Genomic DNA, 15,203 nt, shown 5'->3' on the forward strand with positions numbered 1-15,203 from the left:
AGCAGCTGTGTCACAGCAGAGGCCTCTGTTGGAAGCCTTCGCTATCACAGACACTTTGATGGATGTATACGAGAATGAACACGTACGTGGAGACTGTGAAATATTCCTTCAACTTGGAATAATACACATTCACTTGTTATTGTTATGTTGGCTGCTGATTTGAGATGACACAGACACATAACCGACTCCAGCTCTTGTCTCGTGATATTGGTGTAGGAAAGTGGTAAAAAACATGTCGGGTCACAAACCCAAACATTTGCTCAAGAAAAGCAGAATGTAAAATATGGCAGCCATGTTTAGATCAGGTTGGTGCGTTGTTGACAGAATGATATGTCGATTTCTTTTGTGTGTCTGGGTGTTTTTAAGGAATATGGAATGAGCACCTATGTTTGTTGTAGTTTATTTGTTGGGGAGAGAAGAACAGAATGAAATGATGAAATGTAATGTTAAGTAGCTGAAGATGATAGATAGATAGATAGATAGATAGATAGATAGATAGATAGATAGATAGATAGATAGATAGATAGATAGATAGGTTGGTTGGTTGGTTGATTAATTGATTGGTTGGTTGGTCGGTCGGTTGGTTGATTAATTGATTGGTTGGTTGGTCGGTCGGTCGGTTGATTGATTGATTGATTGATTGATTGATTGGGTGGTCTGTTGGTTGGTTGGTTGGTTGGTTGGTAGGTAGGTAGATAGATAGATAGATAGATAGATAGATAGATAGATAGATAGATGTACTAGACGGGCTGATAACAGGCAGGTTATCATCCAGGTCAGCAGGGCTGGAGCTCAGTTTAGTATGTATTATGTGTATGTGTGTAGAGCACATACTGGATGAGCAGAGCAAAAGAAAGAAAATAATATCTGAAATAATGACCTACAAATTGTTGTAGGTCAGCCTCTATCACACATTTTTTATCAATAATACTTATATTGATGATAAATCAGAAGCACATACTGGATGTACCTGTTCTGCAGAGTATCTTGAGAGTTTATAAAGACAAAACTACCCAGAGTTTTTAATAAACCAGGGTTATAACAGCAGGCTTGAAGGGAAAACTGTGAAACACTACCTTTCTTGTATGAGTCAAAAGTTAACTTGTGTTGAGCTGTTGACGTTAAAAGAATGACTTGAGACCAGAGGGATCAAGGTGGGACCTCTGCAGTTTAATCCAAAATCAAAGATCTATAGGATAAAGAACACCGTCATGTTAGAGATGCAGTAAGGGGCTGAGCGTGACAGAGGAATGACAAAGTTCTCATGTGACTCATTGACTTGCACTCAATCAAGAAAGCTGACACAAAGTGGTCGCCAAAGAATTTTACTAATCGGCTGCAAAGTAACATTCAAATAATTCGCCTTTAACAAAAGGAAAGATTTAAAAAGGGCATTTTACAAAATGTAAACAGTATACTGTTATGTCCAATCGCGGTCACAAATTACGTGGTTGTCAGAAACATTCTACATTTATCTGTGTTGCTGAATATGATCCGTCCAGGTACTGGAGGGGGGGCGGAGCCTATCCCTACTGGAATGGGCCCGAGACAGGGTACACCCTGGACTGGACAGGTTGCTAGTCTATCACAGGGCTCCGAATCTGATATGGACACATTTGTTTTGTTAAATATTCATAAAAATGTACGAGAATGTTTAGGTTACCCAGTCTGACTTCCTAACGAGGATTCTCTAGAACATATATTCATGTACTTCGATATGGCACAGGTAACGGTAAGGTGCTCCACAAGAAGGGGAAACTAGTTTGTTCCTATGGTGTTTAACAGTAAAGACATGAAACCACACAAATAATGTCAAACACAGATAAGGGCGTAAGTATTGTTGGCAAATTCTTGGCAATTCAGGGTGACACTGAAACACAGGAGGAGGAGGAGTTGGCAAACAAACACCAACCACGGTTGACTGGTGACCAGGCGGCTACCTATAGTCTCTATGATTTACAGTCATATGTAGCATCATGTAGCATTGACATAAGTGTGAAAACAGATGATTTGGCAGACAGGGAGAAGACTAATTGTCACAAACTGTTGTTGGAGGCACAGTTGAGAACAAAATTTAAAATCACTGAGCAGAGCTATAAGCTATATTCCTCTTTGGAACTGGCTTTTTCACACTAGCTGTCTCCAACACACATTTTTTTCTAGGCCTACAAGAGTAAGGTTCATAAGATTGCTTCAAACCGGAGCCACAGTGTGGCTTCAGTTCCTTAAAAAGTAAAAATAAACAGTGAACTCAACAGACGAATATACAAAATGACAGACTACGTGTTATTTAGCTGTTTTATCCCGACAGCCTCACTAATGATGCAACAGATGGGAGATCATTTGGTAAGTTGTTTCAGTACAAAGGACAGTAAAATATCAAATCACATGCAGTATGATATTTTAGTCTAGTCAGGCTGGTCATTCCAAAGTGTAGAAACCCTGACTGCAAGTGTTCTATCACCTTTGAGAACCATTCTAGTCCTTGGAACAACAAGGAACAGTGCATCCAAGGAGATTATGGACCACTTAGGAAAGTTAAGAAGTTTGACAAGAGGAGGACACTGTCAATCTCTGCTCTTGGTAAATGGCCTTGTTTCTACCCGTTCCTTAACAGTCAATGGTTCACACATTCACACACCAGTGACAAACACCGGGAGCAACTCAGGGTTCGGTGTCTTGCTCAAGGACTCTTCGGACATGTGGTCCATCGGGGGATGGAAGCACTAACCCTCTGGTTAGAACGGGTTAATCTGAGGACAACCTCCTTTTACCTAAAGCCACAGCCACCCGTGTCAAATGAAAAGAGGGAGTGACACTCTTTGAATCTTTGATCACTGACGCCCAAGATTATTGCTTTGTACTAGAGATGGGCCGAATTTATCATTGTCCTCAGTGAGCAGGTTGTTATCCAGGTCAGCAGGGGCGGAGCTCAATGTAGTCCAGTCGAGTACTGTCACATACACTGCCTGGCCAAAAAAGAAGCCGCCACCCAAAAAAAAAAAAAAGGTCACACACTCGTTGGACCACCTTTAGCTTTGCTGTGGCATTGTTTCGATAAGCTTCTGCAATGTCACCAGATTTATTTCCATCCAGTGTTGCATTAATGTTTCTTGTATTGATGATGGGAGAGTCTGACCACTACACAAAGCCTTCTCCAGCACATCCCAAAGATTCTCAATGGGGTTAAGGTCTGGACTCTGTGGTGGCCAATCCATGTGTGAAAATGATGTCTCATGCTCCCTGAACCACTCTTTCACAATCTTAGCCCCATGAATCCTGACATTGTCGTCTTGGAATATGATCCATTGATGGAATAACCTGGTCATTCAGTATATTCAGGTAGTCAGCTGACCTCATTCTTTGGGCACATAATGTTGCTGAACCTAGACCTGAGCAACTGCAGCAACCCCAGATCATAGCACTGCCCCCACAGGCTTGTACAGTAGACACTAGGCATGATGGGTGCATCACTTCATCTGCCTCTCTTCTTACCCTGATGCCGTGGTTCTCCACTATCCTTCCAGTTTTTAATAATGCGTTGGACAGTTCTTAACCCAGTTTTAGTAGTTTCTACAATCTCCTTAGATGTTTTCTCTGCTTGATGCATGCCAATGATTTGACCCTTCTCAAACAGACTAACATCTTTTCCACGACCACAGGATGTGTCTTTAGACATGGTTGTTTAAGAAATGAGAAGCTACTCATTGCATCAGTTGGGGTTAAATAACTTGTTGCCAGCTGAAAGTTAATCACCCATGCAGTAATTGTCCAATAGGAGGCTCCTACCTATTTGCTTAGTTAAATCCAGGCGGTGACTTTTTTTTTGGGCCAGGCAGTGTATTTTAGTCTAGTAATAGACAGAATATTGAAAACAAATTCCAGTCAGAATCACGCTCATGAGTAACCACAATAAGAACAACTAGTCTGTTGGCAACTCACAAACATTTGGCCACCAATTATGTGTTTTATTCCTGAGAGAAACAACAGTTCAGTCGATGTGGCCTAGTGATGAAACACAGTACTTGATATGAGAGGACAGTTAAGACTCCATAATGTTGTTTTTACAAATAAAGGATAGATTTCTTTTGGCTGTAGTCATTTCTCCTGTCCATAGTGGACATGAGGCGATCCCTTTCTAGAATATCACCTTCACACTAGCGATAGCGCAGTCGTCTTTTAACTGACAGAGCTGATTCTAGAGGATGTAGCAGGGCGACATCAGGTTCTCCTCTTGTCTAACCTTCCACACAAAAAGCCTGGACACATCCTCTAAAGATGCAGTCTACACACTGAAGCTGCTGCCTTGTCTGCTAATGTGCTGAGGCGCGGCAGGGCAATTGTCAATGCGAGCAGCCAAATGAAGGGATTCAAATATACACATGCTGAAAAAAAGGAGTAGTAAAAACATAAAAAAAGGAGAGGGTCTTGCTTCTCAGACCTTCTTCCGAACAAACCATAACAAATAATTCAAGTAGCATTAATCATCATAATATGGATTATAATATTCCTTGAGTGTCATTCAAAATAAATGAATCTGCAATGTTAGAAAAGAATCTCGTATTAATCTTCAGTGTGAAACTGATCAATCAAAAATATAAACATAAGTAAATAAATATGCACAGGTCTTCCAAATGATGTGTTAAAACATGTACAATTTATATTTAAAATAACATATTTCAAAAATTGTGTGACGCATAATAGTTTGAAAAAAAATAATGAATGATAAATGAGGTAATGTCATTCAATTCTCCTTGGCCTTTCAATTGATTTTCCAAACTGTGTGAGTTGAAAGTGAAATGACCTCAGGTGAGATGACTCCATGGTCCACGTTGCACTTGTGTTATGAGATGTCTTGGCTGTCTTCTGCAGGCTCGGGGGGCTCCAGTGGTCTGTACATGAAGGTGAGGAGAAATAAAGCCACGTCGTACGAACACCAATAGGCCGTGTGCGAGGTCACCGCTGACCAGTAACGGCTCTCCACCATGCCCTCCCGAAGCTCAAAGTCAATGCGTCGCTCCAGTTCCACTGCAAAAGAGAAGAAAAGGGTTAGTAAGCAACTGCATTCAGTGTCAGGAAGAGCTAGATTCCAAGTAGGACACTACTTTGAAGATAACAACGTCCAAATCTTAGCCAGAGAAGGCAAGGGGTTTGAAAGTGGAATAAAGGAAGCCATTTATGTCAGATTGGAAAAAACATCTCTGAACAGAGGAGGTGGACGTAGATTTAATCTGCCATTAATTTACAATACAGTTTTAACTTCTATCCCCAAGAAGTTTCAACCCCATTCACACCTTGAGACTGGAGACTCTGACTGATAAAGGGTTGTTAGAGCACCATTCATAGGGCAAGAGGACAGGGACAAACAGTCCCCCCTCAATTACAGGTAAGTATCTGACTGCTAATGGAAATTAGCTGCACCAGTTTTTGGTTGTTTACAGAAAGAAGTCAAGCAAGTTTCTGATGTGTTTCCCACAGAGTCTTCTATTTAAACCTCAAACTTCCCATCAGTCCCCTAGAACTGAAGAAGCTACCACCAAGCTTCCACCTAACGCACAATCATTGTACTGTTCATCTCCTGCATGTCTGAATTATAAAACTTCATGAGTTCTTCATGAATCAGACACATTTACAAATTCCATACATGCATTATACAGCTAGAAATACATCAGTGTTTGCTGGTGAAACCTGCAGCCACAGGACGCTAGAAGTTCTCCAATGTCTGCATGAGGCCCCTTGTAGACCTAATCTCTTGAATTTTTGATCTGGACAGTTGAGAGGACTTGAACATTGTGGGCGACCTAAAAAACTTGCATGGTTGGTTTCTCACCCAAAGCACAGCACTTACAAGAGGTGTTGTCCATGAGAACTGAGGTGGACTGGGACATGGTATGCTCCACTTCCCCCCTCTCCTCCTCGATTTGTTGCTTGTCCTTCTCTTCGCTCTCGACCTCCGCCACCCCTTCCTCTCCCGGCGCCATGTTTTCCACTTCAGAGGCTCCGCCCTCGGGATCTTCCTCCACTCCGCCCACCTGGCCACTGGAGCGCGAAAAGCGAGAAAACAGGATTCCTCCAATTCCTTTTCCAAGACTCGCGGCACCTGAGGGGTAGGAAGGTCCATTGTTTAGCATTGTTTACTCATCATTGAAATCATCATAAAACTGAATTAAACCATCGACAGAACTGTCACTCACTGTGCTTTATGCAGCTGTTCTGAGCTCAATAGCTCTGGAAAAACAAAACCAGTAGTGAAACCAGCACTGAGCAGCAGTGTTTGACTGATATCTTGTGGTTCAAGGTAACCAGAGGTGGAATATAACAAGTACACGGTATTGTCAAGTCAGAGTCTTCTCAAGCCACCCTCTACTTCTACTCTACTGCATCTCAAAGCTGCAGTGCAGGTCTTTTCCTGTTCACTCTTAAGGATTAATATAAAACCAGCTGCTTACTACGTTATGTTGTACCACAATCAATGAAGCCAAAAGTCCGTCCCTGGCTGCTCACCCATGATGCTGGCCTTGCCCAGGCTGGTGATGGACTCGCCATAGTGCCGTCGGGCCTGCGGAGGGGAGGTGCAGGGGCTGGGGAGGCTCTCCGGGTCTGAGACAGATGTGGGTTCCTTCTGGGGGTTGAGCAACGTGGGCCGGATCTGATTGTACGGTGTTGGGCTGGTGGTGTTATACCTGCACAGTTACAGTTGGGTAATATAACGTGTTTTTAATTAGCTGTACCTTTGCTCATGGTGTAAAAATGATTCACTGTTTTGATAAATACTGGATACTCTGGTTGTTCATTAATAATCAGCTCTTGTCTTACCAGTGGATCTGAACAGGTGCAATGTTACTGTAATGCTTTAAGAGAAGAGGCTCCAATCGGTATGCCTGAAAGAAACAAAGACAATATAACTTCTTAGAAATGTTTTTTTTTTAGCACATTCACATTTATTTTACACCTTTTTTTCACTAAATCTTTCGTTGAGTCTGTTCCGATTCGGCTGATCACGAAAGTACGTAGGTAATCCCAGTTTGACTCACCACAGGGTCCGTAGGGTGGAATATGTTGAAAAGGCGTTTGCAGATAGACGTGGGGAGGATATGGTCTTGCGCAACATTGTTTCCGGGCCGCGTCCCTCGCAGTGCCAAGAACACGGCCAGAGGAGAGCCCATGCAGAAGAAATTGTCAACCTACCAAACAGAGAGCAGGTAGATTTATTTACCACAAGAGAAGGAGAGGCAGTGCCAGGTGAAGCCTGTCAGATACTTATCCTACACTAGCTGTACCTCAGGTGTGAGCGTGTACTTCTTATGTTTTAAACAAGTAGGTTTCTGAAAATGAACATGCATACTAAGGTAGAAATAGAAAAACAGGAAAAGTTTGGGAACAACCGTGCCTCATGTTTCTCAGTTAAATCATTCTATGTCCATCCTAGATGCTCGTGATGCTTCCAGGGACAATGCAGCACTTCGAATCACAAGGCTTGTAGTTTGTATGCTTGTTTTTTTGCAGAGTCAATCAGAGTGTAGTGTGTCAGCAGGTTTATGACTGTAATTCTATCTGGGACACGTACAGAACGGTAGTAGGTTGTGGCAGCTTTACCTTAAATTTCAAGGCTGGCATCGCAACAGAGGATGAGGTCTGCAAACCCCGGAACTGATCCTCCAAATCCCTCAGCCTGAACGGAATGATGGACATCGTGAGTTACTCCAATACAAGGCAGTTACATGCTTGTCAGCTAGTTTCACTTCTATGGTGACTCGTGGTTTTGGGGCATTTGTTTTGTGATTGTGTTTTGCCGTTTGATTTATCACACAATCAGGGTCCAACACTGGCTTACGTGCACTGGATTTCCACGATGCCGAAACACTAGTTCGTGCATTTGTCACTTGTAGCCTGACTACTTGATAATTCCTTATTATCAGGATCTCCCAATAATTCTATTAAAAGCCTCCAGCTGATCAAAAATAAAACTGACAGGAATTAAAAAAAGAAATTGTATTTCCCTATTTCAGCCTCTTTTCATTGGCTCATTCAAACAAAATTTTAAAACCCTTTTAAAATCTTATATACAAAGCCCCAAGCAACCATGATATCTCTATAATTTTACCTGTACATTTAAAGGGGAACTACTGTTTTTTACAACCTGGACCTTATTTCTGACATAAAATACGATATTTAGATCCGCGTATATCCATATAGTGGGAGTGAATGGGGCACCGAAATGCAGCCTCCAAATAACGCATTATCTGCCGTGAAACTCGTTCATTTCACCAATATTTTGTTATGATACGCTAGTGGTTGGTAGGTCAATCCACAGACCCCGGATGACGATAACAGGTAACTCCGGACTCAACGGGGAATAGCACTAGCATATCATAACAAAATATTGGTGAAATGAACGAGTTTCATGGCAGATAATGCATTATTTGGAGGCTGCGTTTCGGTGCCCCACTCACTCCCACTATATGGATATACGTGGATGTAAATATCTGACAAACGACTCCAAATGACACCAAAGTTATATGGGTGAGTAAACGATAGTATTTTATGCCAGAAACAAGGTCCAGGTTGTAAAAAACAGTAGTTCCCCTTTAAGTGTAGTTTTGGCCAAAAACGAGAACGGAATCAAGCTCCCAAATTGTTCCAGAAAAACAACTCACCTGAGGCGCGTAAGTCGCAGCTCCTCCTGAAGGCGCCGCTCCTCGTCCCGGGGCCAGCAGGCATTCGTCTCCTCCGGGTCTAGCACTTCCTGGTGATGAAAGCGCACTGGGTCCCAGCCTGTCATGATGTCAAAGGTGATGACACAGCCCAGAGAGTGCGAGACTATGGACACCTTCCCGTTTTTCTCAAAGTCTGGATTTCGCGAGCAGAAGAGCGAGTACAGGCGATTCAGCTCCAGAGTCAAACCCCTCGTGATCTACACAAACACACGACAGCAATAATGCGTTATCTCATTTTGTTAGATATCTGCGGCGATGTCGTTCAAACAGGTTTGGCTATATTTGATCCGTTGGATTCTTGACTGATCCTCTATTTCATCCGGTCATAAGCGCCACGCAGCCTGTTAGATTTAACCAAACCTCAGGCTGGATGTGTTTCTTAAAAGAAGTTGGGAAGCTGTAGCCCAGCACAGTCCCAGGCTCACCTCATCTCTGTACAGAGGACTCGTATAGTACATGATGTCCATGGCACTGCTGTTCAGCATGTCCCTGAGCCCTCGGACCTTGTCTGGAGTGATGGAATCCACCGTGTCTGCAGGAAAAAAGATACAAATACTTAGGAAGACACTGTAATCCTGCCCTGCAGCACATGTACATATATAAAACACACATTTTCATGTTTTACGGTAACCATAAGTAGACAGTAATGATCATTGAGTTTACCCATCTGTTCAACCTCGTACGCTTAAGTCTTCAAAACTGACAAATCAGTCAAGTGACATTTCAGTCACCAATGATTTTGGTGACCGTGAGACATCAGTTCAAGAATTGCTGGCCTGTTATGGAAGTATTTCTGTGCCATTTGAGTTTGAACATAAATTTCTAATGCTGATTTTTTTCAGCATGAAAATCAGACTTTGAATTTTAAAAATCATCAAATTTCTAGCTTTTTTTCAATGTTAAAAAAAATTCAACCTCAAAAAATTGAAACTCAAAAAATTCAAACCCCAAAAATTGAAACTCAAAAAATTCAACCTCAAAAAATTGAAACTCAAAAAAAAATTCAACCTCAAAAAAATTCAACCTCAAAAAAAATTCAACCTCAGAAAATTCAACCTCAAAAAATTCAACCTCAAGACTCAGCATCCGGGTAACCAGGGAGAAGCAACCAATCTCTGTAGGTTGATTTTTTTTTTTAGGTTGAATTTTTTTAACATTGAAAAAAAAACAACTCAGGGCTAGAAATTTGATGATTTTTTAAAATTCGTGCTGAAAAAATTCAGCTTTAGAAATTTATGTTCAAACTCAGATGGCACAGAAATACTTCCATAGTCTGTCCACAATGAGTTATAATTGTTTAAGTTTGGTAAAAATGTTAGCTACACATATGGTTAATGGCTTTGTACTTTGTATTTAACCACTCGCTCACACAAACATAATCACACGCCAATGTCAAGCACTGGGAGCAACTCAGGACAACTCAGGATTCGGCGTTTTGCTCGAGGATGCTTCGGCACGTGGTGCGGGGATCAAACACCTAACCTAAACACCTTGTTTAGCGTCGTATCATGACATAAAAGGGTTTATCCCAGAGAAATAAAAGGGATTATTCCAAATCCTTTTAATGTTGACGACCCAGGAGACCTTTCTCTAACTGCCTAATGCCATTTTTTTTTTTTGTCATGACTCACTCCTGTGTCCCTGTTTCTCTGTGTTCTGGCCTCCCTAATTAGGAGGCGTGTCTTTTAGAGTGGCTGGGCGTGGCTTCTTTGGTGCTGGCAGCAGACATACAGTACCTGACCTCCATCTCATCAGGACCCCCCCAACTTGTATTGTCCATTACGTTCTCCCACTACCTCCCCAACATGTGGACCTTTTCCCTTGGGTCTCATCTGGATATCTATTGTTGGAGTAAACATTTTTGGATTCATTCCGTTTTCTTTGGTTTGTATTGTTATTTGGATTTCCTTGCCCTGAGATTTTGTACTTCTTTGTGTCCAGATTCATAAGATTAATTAAAGTTTCCTACTTCTGCCTCCACTGGTGCCTGTATTTGGGTCCTGCCTCGTTGCCACATAACTTAACAATGTTTGGAACTGGGCTTAGATACTAGTTACCAATCGTCACAATAGTCACTACACACTAAGTGTCAGTGTCTATTGTATTTCCTTCAACACCTTTGTACTGAAATCAGAAGAGGTATCAAGTTATCTACTGGGGCTAATAAAATACGGTACTTATCAATTTTGCTGGTTTAGACTTCAATCAAATTCTTTCTTCTCGGCAATTGTGACTTGACTGCATAGTTCTGACGCCAATTTTCAAAATGGATAGGTCAGTATACAAGTGACTTGTGCAACCAGGCTTTTTACCTACAAGGTTTTTTTTGCATTTCAAGGCAGAAGAGACCGGAATAATATCAGTTTTTGCTGTTGGATGGTCGTAAACTGAAGCGCAGCATACCTCCATCCAGGCACAGTTTCGACCTCCACTCCACAGGAAGGAACTCCACGTGCTCCGTGGTGCGGTCAGAGAAGTGCTTCTCCTCCATCTTTCTCGCGGCGTCCCTCATCCTGCCCACCATCCAAGACAAAGCCGTTACTTCCAGGATTACTCCCGGCTGAGCTAAATTCCCTGCCCTTCAACGGGGAAAACTACATCTCATACATGCTGGTGTTCCTGATGATGCGACCCTGGTCCATCTTCTGGCCGATGCCGTGCACCACAAAAACTATGTGCGTGGTTTCCGGCGGCGTGTCCTCGGGCGCCGCCTCCTCCACGTAGCCGCGATGGAGGCGCGTCCCGCTGCTGGAGGCTGAAGACGTGAGAGAGAGGTTCCACAACAACGTGCTTGAGTTTAGTTTTCGGACACAAAGTACATGTTTGTGTTCCTTGAGTCAGTGTAGGTAGCTATGGATGTAGTTGCATATTTGTTTTAGCAGCTATAACCATGGGAAGGGGAAAAAAGAACAGTGCTAACCAAAGCCACAACAGCTAGCGGTTGTATGTTGCTTCAGGTACCAAAGAGAAGATCAACTAAGTTCTGGTTGGAGAAGAAGATCTATCTTATCATTCAGAGAAACACAACCTTTCCGTCTGACAATACTTCATTGCCTGCTATAGTTACAGTCCCATGGTAACTCATGACCACACATTTTACTCACGTCGCAGCCATGGGATAAATCCCGATTAACTCTCCTCGTCCACATTTTTCCATATACCTTTCGAGAAGCCCAGTTTCTGAGTGACGGTACGGGCAATCTTGGAGGTGGTCGCGTCGCTGTACAGGTACACCTCGTCCACACTGTGCCAGTCCACGTGACTCCTGCTCAGTTTGAGGCTGTGGACGGCTGCGATAGGGTCACACTGTGATTAAGAGCTACTGACACAATGCATCCAGCACAATTCAATCACCCATTGCATGTGAGAGTCCCGAAACTCCACTGCGCTTGGAGTCCATTTACAAAAAGCCACGATTCAAACCCGTGCTCACGCTCAGTGGCTCAGCTAGTCGGCTAAAACAACAGCACACGTCATGTTTTGTCGCCTTGCTTCGAACAAGAAAAGTTTCCCCTGCCATACTCAAATGCATTTAACACACGGTTACCTCTTAATCAAAACCTAGAACATTTTAATTCACCTTTTGTCCACCCCCCCTGCCTTACAATCCTTACCATCTTTGATGTCCACTGTGGTGGTCACCGACTCCATCTCATAGGTGTCCTTCATCTGCTGACCCCGGAAGCGGGCGAGGTGCTCCAGCTCAATGAGGTCGCTCTCGTCCTCCTCGAGGGGGAGCCACGTTCCATCGATGAACCACTGGCCCCTCATCACGGGAATGCGGTCTTGTTCTGGGGTACGACACATGAAGTTTATTTGCTATCTTGTTATCCTGTTTAAGGAACTACACGCAGCCAGGCTATCAACTAAATACATAAAAGAAAAATGGGAATCAGAATTTAAGATAAGAATCACTGATGGAGAGTGGCTAACTATGTGGAGAATGCGTCCACTAATTCGCAGATCTGGAGGGAGCTCTCTTGGAAAGATCAATTAAACAATTAAACAAAAATATGTCTTGTTGGAGACCATGTGGAGTAATGGACGTGGATCACTCACATGTTTTTTTGGAAAGATGATAAAAGAATACAATTTTGGAAAAAGTTATATGATTCGCTACTGAAAATACTCGGATATAAGATCCCTATGTCTTGTACACTGTTATATCTATGTAACTTATGTGAAGAAAATATACAATCAAAGGACAGATACTTGATTAAAATAGTACTAATAGCCATAACAATGGACACTTATTGTAGAAGATATCTACACAATGGTAAAGATGACAAATCGCCTAAGATTAGAGGAAGCTCAACTAGAAAAAAAAATGGATGAAACGGACAATACTCTGGACTGAACAGCGACAAAGACCACAGGATTACTGACAAACTGCTGACAGACTGACAAGACTGTAACTCCTGCATGTTTATGTTTGTTTTGGTATTTACCTGTTTTTACGTTGTTTTTGCACTTGTATAAAGGAAAATTCTCAATAAAAAAAAATTTTAAAACAGGGAGAGGGGTATGAAAATCTGAGAAATCTTTCTGAGAACCAGTTAGAGTTTTACATCATTCGATTGAGGACATTTATACAAAGTGAGGACACTCTGGCCAGTCTTGATTTCTTCACAAGACTTGGTTTTAGGGTGAAGGTTACAATTAGGTTATAGTTAGGGTTAGGCACTTAGTTGAGATGAATGCCACTGTATGCCACTGAAGGACACTGTAAAATTCACAAAAGTTGAGAAAATTCAAAATTTGATGCACTATTTTTAAGGCTCTACATAGAGCTGTGCCAACTATTAATCTTTTGATCAGTTAATTTATCTTTGATATGTCTAAAAAAACAAAACAAAACAAAAACAACGTATTTTACATGTTATGAATTCCGAACAATCGGTATTACGTCGACCAATCGACCAATATACCGAACAATCGGTATTACGTCGACCAATCGACCAATATGCCGAACAATCGGTATTAGGTCGACCAATCGACCACTATACCAAACAATCGGTATCGACGTAATACCGATTGTTCGGCATGTTGGTCGATTGGTCGACATAATACCGATTGTTCGGCATGTTGGTCGATTGGTCGGTACTAATTATTGTTCAGTTCAGTTAAACATGATAAAATAAATAGAAATGTGAACAATAACATATGTATTATTACAAGGATCTTTAAATCTCACGAAGTAGCAGATAGTGATGGATTAATTCATGTATTAATTAAATTACAAAACGTCTTAAGAAAGAGGTGGTGTTATTAGCAGCAGCAGCAGAGGTAGTAATAAGTGAACTTATGAACTTAATCACTGAAAAACGTGAATTAAAGGTACTTGAACGCATCACGCCATTCGCTTTATAAAACATTAACGTGCTCACGGTTCCAGTAAACGGGGTAGCACTCCTTCTCCTTGATGTCCACTTCATAGAGCCCCCCTCTGACACACACAGCCTCCACGCTGACGCCGGTGTTGCCCGTGTCTTTCGCCGCCTCCTCCTCCGCGCCGCCCTGCGCCGCCGCCGCCGCCGCCACCGGCTCCTCCCGAACGCTTCCGTCGTCCACGGCCCAGCTCTCCGGCGGCATCTCCTCGGTCGAGGCTGCATCACTCCCGTTGGCCTCGACGGCGACGACGGGCTCGACGGGGCGCTTGACCTTGTCCGGGTTCTGCTCGCAGAACCTCCGGTGGACGACTTCTATTTTCAGGGAGTCGTGTCCGACGAACGGCTTCCACGTCCGCTTGTCCTCCTTGTAAAACCACCGGACCTCCTCCGGTCCCAGCTCGGTGACGACCTCGCCGCGGTGCCTGGAGCTGTTGGACCGTATGCGCTTCTTGGCGGCGACGTTCTCCTCGCCGTCGGCGTAGTTCGGGTCCAGATAGGACGAGCTGGGGTACTCCTCCCCCGCCAAGCCCAGCATCATGCCATCCTGGGACAGCCGGTCCCTCCTCAGCAGCGGCAAGTGTCTGTCCAAGCCGGGCTGCGAGGGGTCCCTGTCCACGGCGTCCTCGCCGTCTCCCATCGGGTTGTCGTCGTAGCCAGACACGAACACATCGTTTGCCATGTCCCATTCACTGCTGCTGACCGAGTTGTTATCCGAGCTCTGCTGGCGAATAGTCGATTTATCCTCCAAATAGCTCATGCTGTGACCGAGAACGATCAGACCCGATGGAAATAGTCCCCAAAAAATGTCCAACAATATCCCAACCGTCCGGCTATTGCACTGGATTAACGGTTTCTTTCTGCCCAGCTGGTAACATCTGTAGTCTGTGCAGAAACATCCTAACGGTCAATGTGAAAAAGATACGGATGACACATATACCGTGTTCCCTACTGACTGCACACTATCCAGTAAACATTCATCCCCCCTCTAAAAACTGCCATAATAATAATTATAATAATAATAAAAGCGTATGTGGTAATCTCAGTTGTCCTTCGACGTCAAGTTAATAACAAGAAAAGCACTTCCGGTTTCAACGGT

At 43.1% G+C, this 15,203-nt stretch overlaps 1 protein-coding gene across 1 annotated transcript; it reads right to left on the minus strand.

Moving 5' to 3' along the window:
- Positions 1–1,420: 1,420 nt before the first annotated feature.
- ddhd1b (DDHD domain containing 1b) lies at positions 1,421–15,189 on the minus strand. The gene is made up of 13 exons (XM_084560211.1): positions 14,105–15,189; positions 12,332–12,508; positions 11,879–12,007; positions 11,325–11,472; positions 11,121–11,230; positions 9,143–9,249; positions 8,658–8,914; positions 7,597–7,672; positions 7,035–7,184; positions 6,817–6,881; positions 6,505–6,683; positions 5,849–6,100; positions 1,421–5,028 (listed from the first exon to the last, which is right to left on the minus strand). The coding sequence occupies exons 1-13, from the start codon at positions 14,862–14,864 to the stop codon at positions 4,844–4,846; spliced, it is 2,595 nt and encodes an 864-aa protein (XP_084416337.1). The 5' UTR covers positions 14,865–15,189; the 3' UTR covers positions 1,421–4,843.
- Positions 15,190–15,203: the final 14 nt, after the last annotated feature.

The sequence above is a fragment of the Chelon labrosus genome (genome assembly GCF_963514085.1).
Source record: "Chelon labrosus genome assembly, chromosome: 14".
Lineage (NCBI taxonomy): Eukaryota > Metazoa > Chordata > Actinopteri > Mugiliformes > Mugilidae > Chelon > Chelon labrosus.

Excerpts from the sequence above, each read along its gene's own strand:
- ddhd1b (XM_084560211.1), bottom strand. The coding sequence starts at position 14,864 with ATGAGCTATTTGGAGGATAAATCGACTATTCGCCAGCAGAGCTCGGAT. Across the intron at positions 6,882-7,034 it reads TCCACCCTACGGACCCTGTG|GCATACCGATTGGAGCCTCT; the intron begins GTGAGTCAAACT and ends TGTTTCTTTCAG. Across the intron at positions 5,029-5,848 it reads TCTCATGGACAACACCTCTT|TGGAACTGGAGCGACGCATT; the intron begins GTAAGTGCTGTG and ends TCTCTTTTGCAG.